General features: G+C 43.1%; 3 protein-coding genes across 9 annotated transcripts in view; 2 read left to right on the top strand and 1 right to left on the bottom strand.

The window, feature by feature from the left end:
- The window catches only part of FILIP1L (filamin A interacting protein 1 like), a 156,156-nt gene extending 154,143 nt beyond the window's left edge, over positions 1-2,013 (top strand). For both annotated transcript variants that reach the window (XM_083500767.1, XM_083500768.1), the window contains one exon: positions 814-2,013. In XM_083500767.1, coding sequence (XP_083356893.1) covers positions 814-1,002 — 189 coding nt within the window. In that variant the 3' untranslated portion in view covers positions 1,003-2,013. The remainder of the gene's footprint in view (positions 1-813) is intronic.
- CMSS1 (cms1 ribosomal small subunit homolog) overlaps positions 1-6,449 on the bottom strand; it is a 181,379-nt gene extending 174,930 nt beyond the window's left edge. The window contains exon 1 of one of the 3 annotated variants that reach the window (XM_083500812.1): positions 6,223-6,449. In XM_083500812.1, the coding sequence (XP_083356938.1) occupies positions 6,223-6,283 (61 nt within the window). In that variant the 5' untranslated portion in view covers positions 6,284-6,449. Of the gene's footprint in view, positions 1-4,252; positions 4,323-6,222 lie in introns of those variants that run through there. The other 2 variants (XM_083500814.1, XM_083500811.1) reach the window with 2 other exon arrangements.
- A 759-nt stretch (positions 6,450-7,208) lies between these two features.
- The window catches only part of TBC1D23 (TBC1 domain family member 23), a 33,977-nt gene continuing 23,187 nt past the window's right edge, over positions 7,209-17,998 (top strand). For 2 of the 4 annotated variants that reach the window (XM_083500771.1, XM_083500769.1), the window contains exons 1-3: positions 7,209-7,377; positions 13,955-14,079; positions 16,938-17,043. In XM_083500771.1, the coding sequence (XP_083356897.1) occupies positions 7,224-7,377; positions 13,955-14,079; positions 16,938-17,043 (385 nt within the window). In that variant the 5' untranslated portion in view covers positions 7,209-7,223. The remainder of the gene's footprint in view (positions 7,378-13,954; positions 14,080-16,937; positions 17,044-17,998) is intronic. The other 2 variants (XM_083500772.1, XM_083500770.1) reach the window with 1 other exon arrangement.

Genomic DNA, 17,998 nt, shown 5'->3' with positions numbered 1-17,998 from the left:
TTATAATTATTTATTAAAGTATTCATATACCGTCACCCTAAAAAAAAATCAGGGAAGTGTATAACAACATAAAGACATTTAAAAACAATACAAAGCAATCTCTAAAATGACTAGCTACTCAGCGTACATTTTAGACAACTGCATAAACCTGTCAACATGGAAAGGTGTTTAAGAGATATCTAAGTCAAAAGCAAGGATGCCTGCCAAATCTTCCCGTGTCTTCTAATTTTACAAAAAGTGAAAGCAGCCTAGACACCAAATCACAAAGTGACCAAATGATCACAGAAGTGCTGTTCCTGATTAATCCTATTAGACTGTAAATCAGGATACAGCTAAAAAAAAAACTGAACAGAAATAAATATTTCATGTTGCTCTCACCCAAAATATGGACCCAAAAATATTTCCTTTGCTTTCTCTGATGGTCCCTTTCACAACACATCTTGAGCAATTTGTAAAAACATTTGTCTTGATTATCTACTTGGTTCAGTTAGCTCTGTAACAAAATCTAGAACCCCACTGTTCATAATTTGGTCAAGCGCAATCCCCAGTGACACTTAAAAAAACATGCTTCAGAGTTTGAAAATGGTCATTTTCTACAAACTATTGAACTTTGCTGCCATCTAGAGACAAAGTCCTTCACAGCTCTTACATTCCTATCTGTTATCTTCTTTAAAAACAACCCCAAAACTGTATTATTCCAGCAATTTTAAGTTATATTTCATGCCAATTTGTATGTTTAGTTTACTAAAGAACTGTGCAAACTGCCAGCCTTAACAATTACTCCTCTCCCTTTTCTTTTGTAATCTATCCCAGATTGCTGATGTCTTCCGTCAAGCGATTCCTACGCGGATCCCTAAACCAAAGAATACCAGTGCAGCTGTAGTACCAGTGAGGACACCTACTGGGCAACTCAAGACCCCACTCCAGGACAGTAAATCTGGAAAATCACACATCACCAAAACCATTCCCAGCGTTGTCATTCAAAATGGTGGGAAAAGATAGACTGGCCTGATATGTAATAGAATAATGTCTAACTTTTGAGTAATGAGGATACACCATGCCCATTTTGTCCCCAAGACCTATGCAAGTAAAAGGTAATATAAAAGCATCATACCTGGGCAGAAAACGTTGACACTGGAATTGTAAAGCAACAGGACATGCTTATGAAGTTTCTGTTCTCCACAAAGCATATTCCCGATCTGTACCGAGTAGCACATTAACAGAGGTTGCCTCTTAGCACAGAGTGAGAAATGAGGTTTCCAATTAGTTCAGATGTTAGCTCTTGCAAGGTTACTCCACACAGCAGTGAAATTATGTCCATCTACTTATGGTCTGTTACTACGTAGATCATTTCACTTGCTTAAACGGTAGCTATAGTTAGAAGGTCACCTGAGAGCATTTTATTCTGGTGAAATGGTGACGGTGTTTCTTAAGGTTGTGTGCATTGCTATGAAACAGAAAAGTCGTATCGAACAGACAGTATACTATAACTTTAGATATGACCAAGGTAGAGGAAGATGCTGCAAATGGGTAACTGGGAAGCAGACAACCCAGGCCAAATAGCAATGGAAGCCTGTCCTGCTCCTTCCACCTACAGAGAACCTGGTGGTATGGCACCAAGAACATACTTCTCCTGCCAGACACCAAAATGGCAGCAGAAGAAACACAAGAGAAGGCTAGAGGGTTTGACATTCAGTACCCTTCCCCAACAGGAAAAAGAGTTGGGGAGCAATGGCACTAGAGAGGCAGAAATGCTGCGTACCATACAGTATATGGAGGAAGTGGATTATTTGCAAGGAGACTATGTATTTTAAAAGCTAAGGTGCTGTGTATTTTAATTATTCTCATGTACTTTGTGTGTCGAAGTGTTTAACATGCAGGTTGAATGAGAAAGTATTTTTTAAATTGACAGCTAATTATTTTAAAGCCAGTACCATTCTTGTGTGTTTGGGTTTGTAAAGCAAGGCAATGAACATTCTCCTATGTCTCATTATAAAGCTAAATCTTTTCATATGTCAATGTGAAATAATATGCATCACTGAGCCACATTCCTAAGGTGCTATCCAAAGGAGGGAGATGTTACTCTTACAACAATTCCCTGAAAAGCATATGTGAAAAAATTTAAGGGGGGGGGGATGCAATAAGTTTCCATATTATTTTGGCTTCTGGTGTCAAATGAGGGTCTCCCATGCCCTAAGTGACTATAAAAGAGGAGTTTTCCCCCTAAGAATTGAGGTGGGACTGTTGAAAGAGGCAGAAGCTGCTACTGAAGGAGAGGAGAGTCAACGTTCTCCCAGGCATGTGTGCCTGAGTGAGGACACTGGTGGAAGAAGAGGGGGGCGGGGGAGTGCACCGCCCCTGGCAGTGCAATCCTGGTGGGGTGCCATCGCAGCTGCCCCCCCCATGCTGGGCGCCATGCCCCACAGTGCAATGTAATTATGAACAGTGCAGTATAGATGCAGCACTGGAATGCCTGCATAAAATAGAGGTGCCTGTTGCATTTTGTTATTTCACTTAGAGACCTACAGAGCTTATTTCTCCCCTTGACACCTTCTAGAGCTAGGATCTCCAACATGGTGCTTGTGGGTACCACAAAGCCCTGACACACTACACTTTGGTGCCAAACAAGGTCCCCTCCCCTACCGATTTGTTTTTTAAATTGGAAGATTTGTTTGTTTTGGAGGGTGTTGCCTGCTTGGTGTTTTGTCAAACAGGCATTTTGTGACCATTTATTAGATTTCAAAATGTTTTCCCCAGACAAATAAGGTGAGGGAACCCTGTACCAGGACAAAGCTTGTAAACATCTGACCTCCAACGGGATAGTGTATAGACACTGAATCTTGTCTAAACTCATGAGAGCTGGCACTAGGTGTCCCAACACACAAGTGAAACCTAACCAAGTCCATGTCATGGGGTCCTGCAGAACATCAGTTCATGCATACCCTAGTTGTTTGTCGACAATAGTTTTGCGAGTTTTATTCATACCACATGTGATGGGAAAGGATGTCTATTTAACACAAACTATTGTGTTGGACAGGAGAAGCCTATAGACATCAAACAAGTAAGCATATGATGGAAACAGCTTATAAAATAACACGTTGCTTATTTAACAAAAATTATCTACCACTTGATCGCAATAAAACCTTAAAACAGTTTACAAACAAAATACATCATCAATATAAGACCATTAAAAACAGGTATTTCAAAACTTTCAAAAGCTAATTAAAATCAAGAACAAACCAAAAAGCAGAATAGAACACATGTAAATTCTACAAATGTCCGGATACACCTGCCTAAACAAAAATGTTTTGCGCAGGAGCATAAAATGTCAGTGAAAGCACCTGCCTGATGTCAATAGACGGGGAGTTCCAAAGTGTGAGTGCCACCACACAAAAAATGCAATTTATTACACAGCCCTGTAAGAGAAATACAACTTTGGGGGAATGGCAAATGGCAAGAAATTGGGGGGGGGGGTGTTATTTGTGTAATTACTAGCAATTGTGCTGAAGTTTGAATTTTGGGGTAAAAAATGAGGGACACCATATATTGATAATGGTGCCATGGGTGCCAGCACAAAATGGCTGCCATAAGCAGCAGTACAAAGAAAGTGACAGTACTCCATAATGGTGAGTACTGTAATAAAAAAAACCCAGGCCACAGGTATCCTAGGTGCAACCACCCATAGGAGATGGAGTTGCTATGGATCCTGACACTCTAATAGAGTTGGCAGGACCAACAGGAAGTAAGTTTCCCATAGAATCTTATGCCCAAGATGCTACTGTGAACTCCCTTGGAGGTTCCAAGATGGAGAAGCCTCCAGACTCCATTACACTCATCATGGTACCAAGCTCAGGGGCATGACAGAGTTTTGAATAAAACTGACCATAATTCAGGCACAAATATAGCACAAATTAACTCTTTTGCAGAAGGCTCGCTTTGAACCATTCCAGGAAGCTCACCCTCCTCCAGCAGTAACAGAACATTATAGTGTAGTCCACCAAAAACTGGTTATACAGAAAGGCCTTAAGTGAGGGACGCTAGAGGGCAGCATTCGTATTGCCAAAAAGCACTCTCTGGCTATAGCTACACAACATGCTCTAATAGTTTTCACAGTTGTTTGTCTCCTCAGAAAAACCTGGGAACTGTTGTTGGAGGAAGGAAGAGATCTGGCATATGGTAGCAAAAAATACTCAGCACCATCACCAAGCTACAACACTCCGGATATTTTGCAGCAGTGCTCAGCAAGGTTTACCTCGCCTGGGCCAGTTCACTCCAGCAGAGATCCCTCTGTGGGCTGGATCACGCATGCGTGCGATTTCCAGCATCTGCATAGACGCAATTTCCAGCGTTGGTGCATGCGCAGGTGCTATTTCCGGCGCCCCGAAAGAGAGTCCTCGCACTGCGCCAGTTTAGTGCAGCGTGTGGGGACTCGCCAAGCGGGTGGCTCGGTTCGGAGGTAGCTCATGGGCCGGTTAAACGACCCCCGTGGGCCGCTTGTGGCCCATGGGCCTTAGGTTGCCAACCCATTTCACAGAATGAAAAGCAGCCGAAGAAGTATAAGACCAATATATATTTATATGTGGTTCATAGACTCACCAAACTGTAGAGTTGGAAGGGATCACAAAGGAACTACAAAACCCCTGGCCATGAAGGAATCTTTTGCCCAACGTGGGGCTCAAACCCACAACCCGGAGATTTCTTTTTGTAATATATATATTCCTTCTCTGTCTTCATAAGTGAGAACCCTGGTCTTTTGTTATGTCAAGAAGACCCTCTTCAATATATTAGGCATATATGTATGTAAGCAAAGGCCAGAGATTAGATGCAGGTGATGGGTATGAATGGTCACCATGCAAACATAACATATATGCCCAATCACACATACACATTTTACATACTCATTCTTTCACAGACAAGGATCCCTACACAGTTCCATCAACCAAGTCTCCAGAATGAAACCCAAGAAAGGGGTCAGCCATATGTCCCTGAGAACGGTACCCTCCACCCCCTTTTATATTTATCCCCCTCATAAGCAGCAGTCCTTAAACCCTTAAAGCTTCAAGGCCTTTTCATAAGGGGATCTGCTTCCAGTTTCACTCCTCCTGAAAGGTCCCTTCGGCTTTTCATTAGTGCCACCTGTTTCACAGGCTAGTTGGAAGCCAAATTGGTTTCAAAAAGTGCAGTGCGCCCAAGCTCTTTTCCTAAAGGGGCTGAAGGGAGACAAGTCCCTCCTCAGCTCAGCTGAAGGACAAATCCCAGTCAGAAACCTAGCAGGCAGTTTAACACTGTTTATTCATTTGTTTTTAAAATGCATTTTATTGCTTTGGGGCCATTATCCTAACGCCCCACATCTCACCAGGAGGAAAACTCTAGCACAGGCATCCCCAAACTTGGCCCTCCAGATGTTTTGGGGCTACAATTCCCATCATCCCTGACCACTGGGTCCTGTTAACTAGGGATGATGGGAGTTGTAGTCCCAAAACATCTGGAGGGTGAGTTTGGGGATGCCTGCTCTAGCAAAACAGCAGTGAAGAGAGTACAATAAACATGGCTGGATTTAGGTTTGATGAGGCCCTAAGCTACTGAAGGTAATGGGGCCCTTTATATGTCCAGCTGTCCTGTGTCAACAACAAATTGTTGCTGTTTTTTGTGTTGAATATATGCTATATGGTAATTTATGGACCTAATAGGTATCTAAAGCCACTTGCACATAACAAATAGGAGCCTACACAACACTAAACACTGCTGCTGTATGTAGGTTTTATTTTATTTGTTTTTATCTTATATTTTTGAAATGTACATCCAGTTGTTGTTTTTCCTTTAATTTTTTTTGGAGGGGGGCAAGAGAGTGGGGCCCTAAGCTATAGCTTGTTTAGCTAATGTGTAAATCCGGCACTAGCCCCACATCTCACCAGGAGGAAAACTCTAGCAGTGAAGGGAGCGCAATAAATCAGAGGTTGGGGCTGGAAAGCGAAGATTTGAGTTGCTTTGCCCAAGTGGAGACAAAATGTGTAGAGGAGAGAGAGCGAGAAAGGAAAGTCACAGAGTTGGAAGAGACCCTAGACCGAGAGGGTCATCTAGCCCAACCCCCTGCAAGACAGGAATATGAACTGAAACATCCACGACAGGCGGCCAACCAAACGCTAAGACGGCCAAAAGAGGCAAAGCAAGGCTTTTGCTTTTTGACTTCCTCAGTCACCAGCAAACGCCACTGCTCGGTACCTGGACTGCTGCCGCTCCCTTCACGTGGTTCCCACCAGGGCTCGTCTAGGGTGTCCCCCATGCTGCAGGTTCTCCGCAGGCCACGCCGCTCCTACCAAGGGCTGAGAAGGGGGAGGAGCGGAGGAAGCCGCCGGCTGGCCCTGCTCCGACTGAGGACGGCGAGGTCCGCCCCGAGGGGCGGGTGTGGGACGGGGCCTCCGCAGGCGTCCCGAGCAACGAGCGCGGCGCCGCCCTCGGGAAGAGGAGGAAGCCTTGCTCCGGAGCCGCGTGGTCGTCGCTCCGCCTCCGCGTGCTTTGCTTGTGGATAAGCGGCTTTAGGATGGGGGCGTTTGTGCACGGGGTGCTGGTCCGGAGCGGTAAGGGCTCATAAAAGGGTCCTCTAGAGAGTGCCACCCCAAGTTTAATTCAGATTTAGCCTTCTTAGGAAAAATCATGTTGGTTTTTCACACACACACACACACACACACACACACACACCAGCCCTATTGCTGGAGAACCATTTGCTGGAGAACCAGTATCTCCGACAAGCCGTTTACAATGCAAAAGTCAGTTCCCTTTGGAAAGCACCAGTGTCTACATTTCGGGGTTGCATCCTTCTCACATCACTAATAGATGGTGCATTGATTGGATAATCGTGTAATACGACTTTTGCTCTAATTGCGATATCTAGTTGTTGCTTTGTTAGCAGTGTTTTATGGTTGCAATCGTTTCGCTTACGATGTTAATTATACTACATTATTTATGCCGGATGTGTGGTGTTCTGTTATTATGTTCTTTCACACTTGTTTATTGCTTGTAAGCTGCTTTGGGATTCATTTGAATGAAATATAATGAATAAATAAAATCATGGCTACCTCCATAAATATATATTGTTTCCTTATGGGGAAACAGAAGCACTTCTGTCCAGGGACAAAACCAAACACACGAACGAAAAGGGGGGAGAGCTTGCAAAGGGGACTCGGAACCTAAAGGCTGTGCGCCAGTTATTTTATCGTAAGTCTATGCGCGAATGTTGCGCTTTACGGCAGCCATGCCGCAAGGAGGAGAGGTTGCGACAGAAAACCTTGGCAATGTCGGCTGCGCTTTACGGCTTCGGTGGTGGGGCACGTCAACAGCTATGGCGGGAGCGGAGGAAGCGCTCCCACCGAGAAGCTGGTGAGTTGGACAATCCATCGGTTGATGGAGTTCTCCGGAGGGTGGGGTGGGCGGACAGGGGTCGCTTTTCCCACCTTCGCGGCCTCTCGTCACAGAAACTGCCCCGCCCGGAATGCCTGTAGGCTCTGGGCAGCCCCAGCCCGGAGCCCCCTGGCCGCCCGACTCTAATCCGCCTGCTGTGGGCAGCTCCCTTCTGCCTCTTCCCTCCGCAAGGGCCGGTGTCTCGAGGGAGCAGGCAGGGCTCTCTGCACCCGCAGCCCCCCATTCCTCTCGGCTTGCCCCTGCTCGCTCCCGATGGAGAAGGAGGACGAGCTGTCAAGTTGGGCTGAAAGCCAAGGCTGGGATCCATCCCCACCCCTTAAACCCAGGCTCCTTCGAAACAACAACAACAATAATCTCAAGGGGGCGGGCGGGCGAGGTGGGATCTGGGTCTGGGATCGGGTCTATGATCTGTATAACCTGTTATGGCATTAGGTTATCCGGAACGCCCTTCTTTCAAGCAGCTTCTTGCACACCTTCTCAGCAGCCCTGTGGTTCAGTTTGGGCTGAGAGCTGAGCTGGATCAAGGTCCACCCAGCGAGGTTTACAGCTGAGCACCTTGGACTCTCCTCCCCAACCCCCGGTTGCTACTCTGTATTATAACTGCTGTTCCCCACTAGTAACGGTGGCTGAATGGCGCTCCCTATACAGAGGCTCCAGTTACTGGATGCTGAGGACATAAACAGTATTGGGGGGATGCCCGTCATCTTCACGCTTCACCTGTGAGCATCTCACACGCTTCTGGTTAGCTGTTGGTGTGACTAGAATAATGCAAAGTTAGCCAGATCTCCATCTCATTCAGCATGGCATTTCTTAAGGGTTCACACTAAAGCTGACTTAATTTTCATTGGGTCTGTATGATCCAGGCCAATATGTGTGCCTAACGTATTTTCATTTTAGTTAGTGTGGTGTCAGTTGTTTTAAAATCTGACCTGAACATTCATGTTCTTGGCTGTTTTCAACTCAGTTTCAGGAAAATGTCTAAGCGAGTTCATCTTTTCTAACTTTAATTTGGAGTGGACTTTCGTTCAAACTTTTTCTTTCTACAAAACTGCTATGATACTAATATACATGGATCTTTCCCATGTTATCATAGAAGTAACGCCCTCTAAATTCAGCTGACCCAGTTTCTGAGTAATAATAATTCTAATTATAATAATTTAGTATTTATATGCCACCCATCTGACTAGGTTGCCCCAGTCACTCTGGGCGGCTTCCAACAAATTAAAACATCAAACATTAAAAACTTCCTTTCAGATGCCTTCTAAAAGTCAGATAGTAGTTTATTTCCTTGACATCTGACAGGAGGACATTCCACCGGACTTATACTCTGCAGCATGACTGATTGCTTGTTTACTTGGATTAGAGCCTTAGAGAATACACACACACACACCTTGCTGTTGTTATGAATAGAATCTGGTCTCACCTGATTGGATAGTACACATAAAAGTGATCTTTAGTTTTTTCCTTTCACTGAATGATTGTGACTTATATATTTGGTGCATCTTTTGCCTGTGCATAAACAGTTTTGGCTTTAATTAATTTGGCGTTAATTACTGTAAGCTACATATACAATATAGTTTACAGTAATTAACGCCAAATTATCTGTTCTTCTAGATTTCTTTAGGTATGGGAAAATTTACCCCATGTCAAGTTCACTATCCACTGTTGTCAGAATATTCAAGTTGGCTAAATTTGGTGCATGATTACTCTCCTTTATGATTTCTAGTGTGTGGCTGTTTCAAGGAGTTTCTATCTAAAAAGTTAATTTTTAGACTTAAATACTGGACCTTTTGTTTTGCTTTATGTCACAAATGGGGAGTCCAGCTTTCTTTATAATGGGATTGCTTCCAAATTCCAGTCTGGGTTCAAAAAGATTTAAGGTGCAGCCATATACTGAATTAGAGTAGCACTCCATGTGACTTGCAGCAGACCTCAAACTTCACTTATCACAGGTTGCTTCTAGTCAACCTGTTTATTGAACATTCATTCTGATTTATTTGGACAAAGTTTGCAGGGAGGTTGAATGGGGTCTGTTATTTATTAAGCATTTGTCATGTCACAATGTAAATGATGCACTTAGTTATTAGTATCTCTTACTCAGCAATATTAAGCATGTTGCCACTTGTTTATAACATTGTCAAGCGCATTCTGAGATAAAGCCTACAAGTTGTAACTTTACTGTGGCAAAGTTTGTACTAGATGGATGAGACAAGAAATAGGTGTACTGTGTGATATGACGATGAGCAAATGAGTTTGGAAGTTATAACATAAGCAAAGACTGCTGGAGAATTCCAAAGGGCATTGTGATGTTGGAAGGTCTTTACAGTCTTTTCTGCTTACTTTTTAACAAACACAGAAGTTCATTGGATAAGCGTGGTTCAGAGAGAAGTATTGGGTAGAAGGTGCAAAAACTAATGGCAGTAATGAAAGTCACGGCTAAGCAGTAGCATACAAAATCTTTTATTCTAGGGTCACCTCCAGGATTGAACTTGTCTGTTATCGTCTTGCAATTGTGACTTCCTGGAGATAGACTTCTTAAGTTCTTCATATACATGCAACCCAAAAAGAATATAAGGATCTCTGCTAGAATCCAGAAATTTTATATTCTAGGCACATGTCAGAATTCATGGTTGTCACCAAATTTCTAGCAATATGTGTTTTGGGGAATGTATTGATCCATTGTGGGAGGTCTTAGGAAAATCCTGATTGTTATAAAGACAAAGAGTACCTGATATGAATACTACCAATTGCCAAAAACACTTTGGAAATTTTAGCTCATGTTCACGTTTCAGAAAATGTACTTGAGTTTCCATGTAGTCTGAGAGAGTGACTGTGACAGAGTTCTTGAATCTTTATGTTTCTGGGAATCAAAATGAAGAGCTTCCTTTTTTTTTTAAAATGACCCAGGGTAAGATTTTTAGGAACCTACTCTGCATGGATTGGAGGGAATTAAAATGTCTAGACTCCAGTAGCAGCTTTTTAAGGGTTAGGGGCCTGACTTGTTTCAAGTGTAACATATGGGCTTGGTCCATTTTGCTTAAAGTAGTAACTAGCTCTCTAAAAATCATACGTACTGTGCATTTTGCCTTAATGTGGCCAGTCATGTAGAGAATTCTGTTTGGACAGTAGCCTGCTAGCTTTATGTCATGTACAAGTGTTGTAATTTGGAACAGAATCATGCCTATTTTTCTTACTCCCTGTCCCCTCACTAAACAGATAAAACACGAAATGGGTATTTAGCAAATATTTTTAAAATGAGAAAATATGTCAGGAAGAGTTGGGAAATAAGATGTAAAAGGCAGAAGAAAATCATTGTGAAACTGTTAGTGAAAGGGGTATTAAAAGTGTTAGAATGCAGCTTTTATGTGCAACATTTCCCTGGCCCTCCCCATATAATATTCAACTCCTTCCTTTGGAATTCCATTAAATTACTGGAAATATGCAGGAATAAGGAGTCTCACAATAGTATAGTTTTAAAAGTAAAACGCTCATTCATAGAATACCAAACTACTGCATAATGATAACAACAACAATACTTGGAGCCAGCTTAGTCCAGTGATTCCATCGACCAACACATTGCTTGTATCCCCCAATAGCTTCCAGCGGTTTAAGACCTGCACTGGCTGCCTAGCTTTTTTTTTTTCCTTTTTAAAGCAAGAACAACAATACTTGACATTTGTATAGCACTTGCAAATGTGTAAAGCTTACTTACAACAACACTGTAAAGTAAGTCAGTATTATTAACCCCCCATATTGCAGATGGGAAGATTAAGACTGAGGCAGAGTGGCCACCTTATGAGGTCACAGTAGAGACAAGGTTCAAACCAGGGACCTTTTCATTTGTAGCATGGGCTCTTAGCCACTATGCTGAACTAGCTACGCAGAAAAGCTGAATTCACTTTTGTGTAAGTTCAGTGGGCATAGAATACTGACTAATAGTTGGAGCAAAAAAATTGAAAACTGGAGGGGGGGGGAAAATGTAACTGAGTATCACAGAACAGAACATGGCTGGCTAGTTGGAATTTTGAACAGAAACAATCTGCATGGTCTCATTTTCTTCCTCAAACACATGGATCTTTATCATAACTGATGATGGTCCAGCAGAGAGCAACACAAAGCGCACATGTAGTAGAATGGAGGATTGTGGAAGTTCCTCTTTTACGCACATGAATCAGGCTCACATGGGAGAAACAAACATTTGCGGTGGCCATGAGGAATGCAGGGCTGAGAACTGAATAAGGCAGCCATGATGAAACGGAAGAGGTGGTTATGCTCCAACCACCATCAGAGTGTGGTAAAGGGAATTTCCAGTGGTAGTTAAGAATGTGTCTGAGCTTCCTTATTGTTGTTAAAATGTGGTTATTAGTACAATGGAACTAACTAAATTCTGTGAGAATTTTCCATGACTCAATCAAGTTTTTCACATTTGAAGGTAATAATTTCCAAATAATATTGTAGTTTCGTTGGCAATCTTAAATTATGGAAGGCACCGTAAAGCGAAGGGCTGCTTTTTGAGGGTTGACCCTAACAGAAGAGCAAATTGCCCCTCATATTTGCCTGGGCTTTGGGAAAAGGTGATTGGCAATGAAGTTTTGGGTGTGAGCCAAAGGAGACCAAATGCGCTGGCACATCAAAGTCAGCGTATAACTTGTTGAACTGGCTGCTGTGCTCTTAACACATGCGTTACTGGAGGAAATACTGTACATAGAACAATTGAATCTGAGGTTCAGTGTTTTTATAACAGGATTCTCTTGAGAATATAGGCAGAAGCAATGAGTGACTATTATTAAGAGAGGAGAGATAAAAGCATCATTACATCTCTGTGGAGCATATGAATAAGTGCTTCAGCAGCCTAGGAGGAGATTAATTTTCCAAGGTTCCAGCTGGCTGATCAATGAGTTGTTCCAAAACAGGTGTTCATTATAGTGAAATAATTAAAAGATGAAAGAGATCCTAGTTTGGCTTAGCAAGCAATAATAATAAGTTCATACGCTGCTGAATAAGAACAGCAGGGGAACCATTGCCTTCTCCCAACAGCAAGATAGTACAGTTTATGTTAGTATGATATAGTACACTATAGTATATACTAACTTATAAAATCACCCCCAGAGCTCTTCTTTTTTTGCTTTTTTCACCCCCATTTCATTACATCTTGACAAATCAATATTATTTTGAGAACAGCCGTTTTACCACTAAGGGCCTACGAAAAGCACTGTTAATTTCTAAACTTTTTCAGCTCAAGGGTTGGGTTGAGGGCCATATGCATTACGTGTGTACACACAGTCACACATACATGTGTACACACATGCACTCATACTTGCCACACATACAGCACACATATAGACCTCTCTCTCTCTCTTTCTCTCTCTCTCTCTCACACACACACACACTGGTGTGTGTAGGTTGTCCCATTCTCTGCCTATGAGTGGGGGAGGGCAGTTTCGTCTCCATAGGCAGGCTGCAGTGGGATATAAAAATGGGGAGAAAAGCCCTCTTCATACCTATAAGAGGGGCCTCTTATCCCTTTGGGTTGCTGCCATCACCAGAAGGTATTAGCACCCAGGAACCCTCTTTTCTGTGCTGTTAAACGTTTGCCCCCATTGGTGGCTCCCCAGAGGCAGAACTCCCCCTCCCCACTTTTTAAAGGTAAGTAGTAGTTCCTGAGGCTATAGAAAAGGGAAATGTGGATGGGGGTGCTTTCCAAGAAGGGAGTTCCAGCTTACAGAAGCTGCCAGTTTTCAGGGATTCTTTCTTCCCTCTCAGCCTGCTGTGCTATATACCCAATACTATTCCGGAGAGTCTTCCAACCCTTGGCAGAGCATTTTCAGGAGCCTGGGTTGACTGACATGGGGCAGAGAAATGAGGCAGTTGGCTTCTACCCACCTAGTTACATGCTTAACTCTGGATCAAACCTGTTAAGATTTGTGCCATAAATATTTCAGAGTTTCTTTAATCTCTTTCCACCACCCCTTTTGGCACATGCCCATACCCACAAGGCAGATCATTAAAATATAATCTAAAGCATGTCTCATTTTCAGAAGGATGAATGTAATATGTAAGGTGCTTCACTTCAAATGAGATGGAACTTGAATCATGTATGCTTCTATTTATAGGCAAATTACTAGGGGCTGTTACCTTTTCTCACTCTGCTTGCTAGCCTTGCCTATCCTTTGCCAACCCTAACCCTTCCCCCAATACTTGACCAAACCCTGACTCCATCCCTTTACACCTCACCTATCCCATCACAGCTAGTTCCAAGCCCCTCTTCTGAGGGGAGAGGCACTTCACAGAACAGCTTGCTAAACCACTGTGTGATATGTCTCCACACCTCCCCCCCCCCCACCAATTAAGCAATGAGTGCCCACTTCATATTGGTTTTAAGTACATCTTGGGGGTGTGGGGGTGTTTTTAACTGTTTTTTTTTTAGCTTTGTGGAAAATATTTTGCGCATCACTTTGGGGTAATAATAATAATTAAGCCTGTACTAAGAGATGATCATGTTGAGGTGCTTTAAATTCACTTAATCTTATTTAAGACAACTTTTCCAGGGAGAATGACCTTGCAGAAGCTCTAGAAGAAGGTGGTTGTGATCTTGAAACAGTCCGAAACATAATTCAAGGGAGACCTTTGCCTGATGACCTAAGAGCCAAGGTCTGGAAGGTAAGACTTTTTTTTGAAAGGTAGTAATTTGTCTTGAGTTCTTGGCCTCTTTCAAAAGAGACAGGAACCACTTAGAGGGGGCCCTTCACCTCTTATCATTATAAAGCTAACAGTCTCAGTTGTATTTTGGTTCATACTTGGTGTGTGTATATGTGTTTTAAAATCCAATAATTGCTTCTTTTTTACAAGAAAGCACAACAATAAAAGTTAACTTTATGGCATCTGTCAGGGAACTGACATCAGAGCTAGAGGCGGAGGGAAGGCTCTCAAATGATGCTGGAGAAGGGCCCAGCAGGGAGAGGGGCAGCTCAGCAGATGGGGAAGCAATTCAGCGCAACACCAGGAATAAAGGGGGGCAGATGGGGGAATCGGCGAGAGGGCTCCCAGACTCTTCACAGGACACCAGCGGGGAGAGCACGGGTCCTCCGCTACCCACGCCCTCCCTGCGCAGAAGACTTCCGCGCAGAGAGAGTAGGAGGAGACTGGGTGTCAAACAACTTTTATGTTGGAAAAGGTTTAAGAAACGCCCACTGACGGATTCTGCTAGCGACTGAGGCAGCCACGAAGTGAAGGGCTGTCCAGACTGAAAGGTTTAACAAGGCAACAAAGCCAGGAGAGGCGGCAACTTACGCACGAGCAACCCATATTCATTACAGCATCCTTTGTTTTAAGCATCTGCATTTTGTGTTGTAAATGCAAAATGAAGTATCCTTCAGCATCTTTTTTGCAGCCTCACTGCACATAATAAGCAATGGTGTTCAGTGGTATGTTAGTGGCCATGTCACAGACGGAGAAGTCACTTCAGAGGGTGCTGTTGGACAGGGAGAAGCATTGCAGGAACAAGACATTTGTTCCTTTCCCAACTTGCAGTTTCTTGATTGCTTCCTCAAAAGGCTTTTCATGTGGGTCCCAAATGCATGTGTGAAAGGACAAACACCTTTCGAATCCTACAGGGAGGGAAAGCAGCTGGGGAAATGTACCTGAAGCAGAGAAATAGCCATTTGGGAAAGGGTCCGGCATCTCATTTCCACATTTTTTTCTCAGGTCCCAGTCATCCCTGTCCTGAAATGGTCTTTTTTGTTTCAGAAAGGGAATTGCGGGATTGTTACATGTTTCTGAAAATAACAGGGCGGGGAAGCTTCAGGCTCAGGAGTCAAATTCAGCCCTCCAACCAAGCCTCTCTATCAGGCCCACCCCTCACTTTACACCCCAGGGAAATATTTGTTTCATTTTTGTATTATGAACCGATACAGAAACAGTTTGACAGTCCAATAGGCTGGAATGTGTTCTCTAACTCTGACAATACCACTTGCTTGTCTGCGTGAAGGCATGTCTGACTAGTTACGCCATAATTAGCCTTTGTACTACTGTACAGAGGTAAAAGTGACATTTGTTTCTCTGCCCAATTTTGCTTCTGGCCTTGCCTGCTTCTGGCGTGTGGCCCTCAGAAGGTTGCCTGGAAGAGAATATGGCCCTCAGGCTTAAGAAGTTTCCACATCCCTAGTTTATAATGTGTAGCCAGGCCCTTAATTTGACCAGAACAAGTAGGATGTGAGCTTTGGCTATTTAGGTGCACAGAATAACATTGTTCTAGATTCAGGTAGGCCGTGTTGGTCTGACGCAGTTGAGGTGTGTGTGTGTGTGTGTGTGTGTGTGTATTGTCCAGTGAGGGACGCGGGTGGCGCTGTGGTCTAAACCACAGAGCCAAGGGCTTGCCGATCAGAAGGTTTGCGGTTCGAATCCCTATGACGGTGTGAGCTCCCGTTGCTTGGTCCCTGCTCCTGCCAACCTAACAGTTTGAAAGCACGTCAAAGTGCAAGTACATAAATAGGTACCACTCCGGTGGGAAGGTAAACGGCATTTCCGTACGCTGCTCTGGTTCACCAGAAGCATCTTAGTCATGCTGGCCACATGACCCGGAAGCTGTACGTTGGCTCCCTCGGCCAATAAAGTGAGATGAGTGCCGCAACCCCAGAGTCGGCCACAACTGGACTTAATGGTCAGGGGACCCTTTACCTTTACCTTTACCTTTACTATGTTGTCCAGTAGCACCTCAGAGACCAGTAAGTTTGTTCTGGGTGTAAGCTTTCATATATCTGAAGAAGTGTGCATGCACACAAAATCTTATACCCAGAACAAACTTACTTAGTTTCTAAGGTGCTACAGAATAACATTGTTTCATTGTTTTTTGCATTAATAGAATAAATCAGTGTTTTTCAACTTTTTTGGGGCAAAGGCACACTTGTTTCATGAAAAAAATCACGATGCACACCACCACTGTGTGCGGAGAGGGAGATGTCAGAGCCCCGCTGCTCTCTATGGGGAATCGGATGAGAGCGGACAGGCGGTCCGCTCTCATCCGATCCCATCCGATCTGATCCCCACCCAGGACGGATGGAAAATAGAGTGGACACAGTCTGGCGCCCGCCTAGTGGGCAAAAATTTGATTATTTTTTTAAAAAAATCTTTCGAATTTTTTAATTTTTCCCACGGCACACCAGGCAACATCTCGCGGCAAACTAGTGTGCCGCAGAACAGTGGTTGAAAAACACTGGAATAAATAACCACCATAAGTCTGATCTAGAATAGTTACTTTGTATTAAACATAAACATTAAGGAAGTTTACTATTCAAGAATGCTGAAAGTTATAAAGAGATAATTTTAAAAGCTTCCTACATTTGCATTTAAAAATGTTTTTCTTGAATAATTTTAAATAATTCAGGTTTAAGAAATGAATCTTGTGATACTCTGGTTTCTCTTCAGATCGTATAAATCTTTCGCCTTTTACTAAATAAATGAATCTTGTGCACACTGAAACATACTGAAGGTTTTCCACCCTCTCTTGTATGTGTTTTTAGATTGCACTGAATGTTGCAGGTAAAGGAGACAGTTTGGCATCATGGGATGGCTGTCTAGATCTGCCAGAACAGACACTGATTCACAAAGATTGTCAAGAACTGGTTGGTAAGTCTGAAATAAGATTAAATTGCTAGGCTGAAACCCTTCTGAACACTTTATTCTCTCCGGAAGAATTACCTTCCTGTCCTATCGCCGCTCCAAGACCTGTGGAGAATTACTTCAGAATTACTTCAGTAAAGTCTAGCTGAAATATCTTGGTAGTCTTGACAGCCTCTTTTATGAATTATTGCTGCAAAGTATATTAATGCCGTCATTAGCTTAATGACCCTGCTAATACATTTTATTTTGTGCAATAATCAGATGGCTAAATGTGGACCGTGCTACCATACTAGGATTGGCAGGCTTTCTCTAGATGTCTTTATTTTCCTAGGGCTTTAAAAATATTGGCCTTTTAAAATATTGTAAATATTAAAATAACTTGTTTTTGTCCTGAGAGTGTTATTTTTACAAAAAGGCAGGGGTATAAATCGTATGTATGTATGTATGTATGAATGAATAAAAGCCATTATCACTTAGATAAATGTTTACTTATCAGCAGTTGCTTTTTGTTGAACTGAAAAAAGCAGCCTCTGTCCCTAAAAAAGGTGAATGAATGAATTCTGCAGTCGCTCACCTTGCAGTCTAAAGCTCCCTTCTCAGAGAACTTTCAAACATGAACGTGCAACAGTAGAATTTTAGCATTCACAGTGCAATTTGCCAGTTGATTGCTCATGTGAGATGACTTATGTCTGCTGTCAAATGAGCAGCTGAGTGCATAATCATGCAGCCTAGTGCAACAATGTCTTTCTCTCTATTCAGGGAGAGCTATTGTGCATTATAACAATGAGACAGAGCCCAAAGCGCCATTCATGAGCTTCCACAGGTACACTGAGGCTTTCCAGCTCTTCTTTTGCATCCACACCCATAAAAAAAATACTCCTTAATGTTGTCAGGTATTATGGAGGATTATCAGATGCAATCTTAGAGGTGCAGTTATAAGGGAAAAGTAGCAGAGTGGGTG

Source organism: Podarcis liolepis (assembly GCF_965112155.1).
Source record: "Podarcis liolepis genome assembly, chromosome: 4".
Taxonomy (NCBI): Eukaryota; Metazoa; Chordata; class Lepidosauria; order Squamata; family Lacertidae; genus Podarcis; species Podarcis liolepis.
The sequence above is the reverse complement of the archived record's forward strand: the minus strand, read 5'-3'. Positions and strand labels throughout refer to the sequence as shown.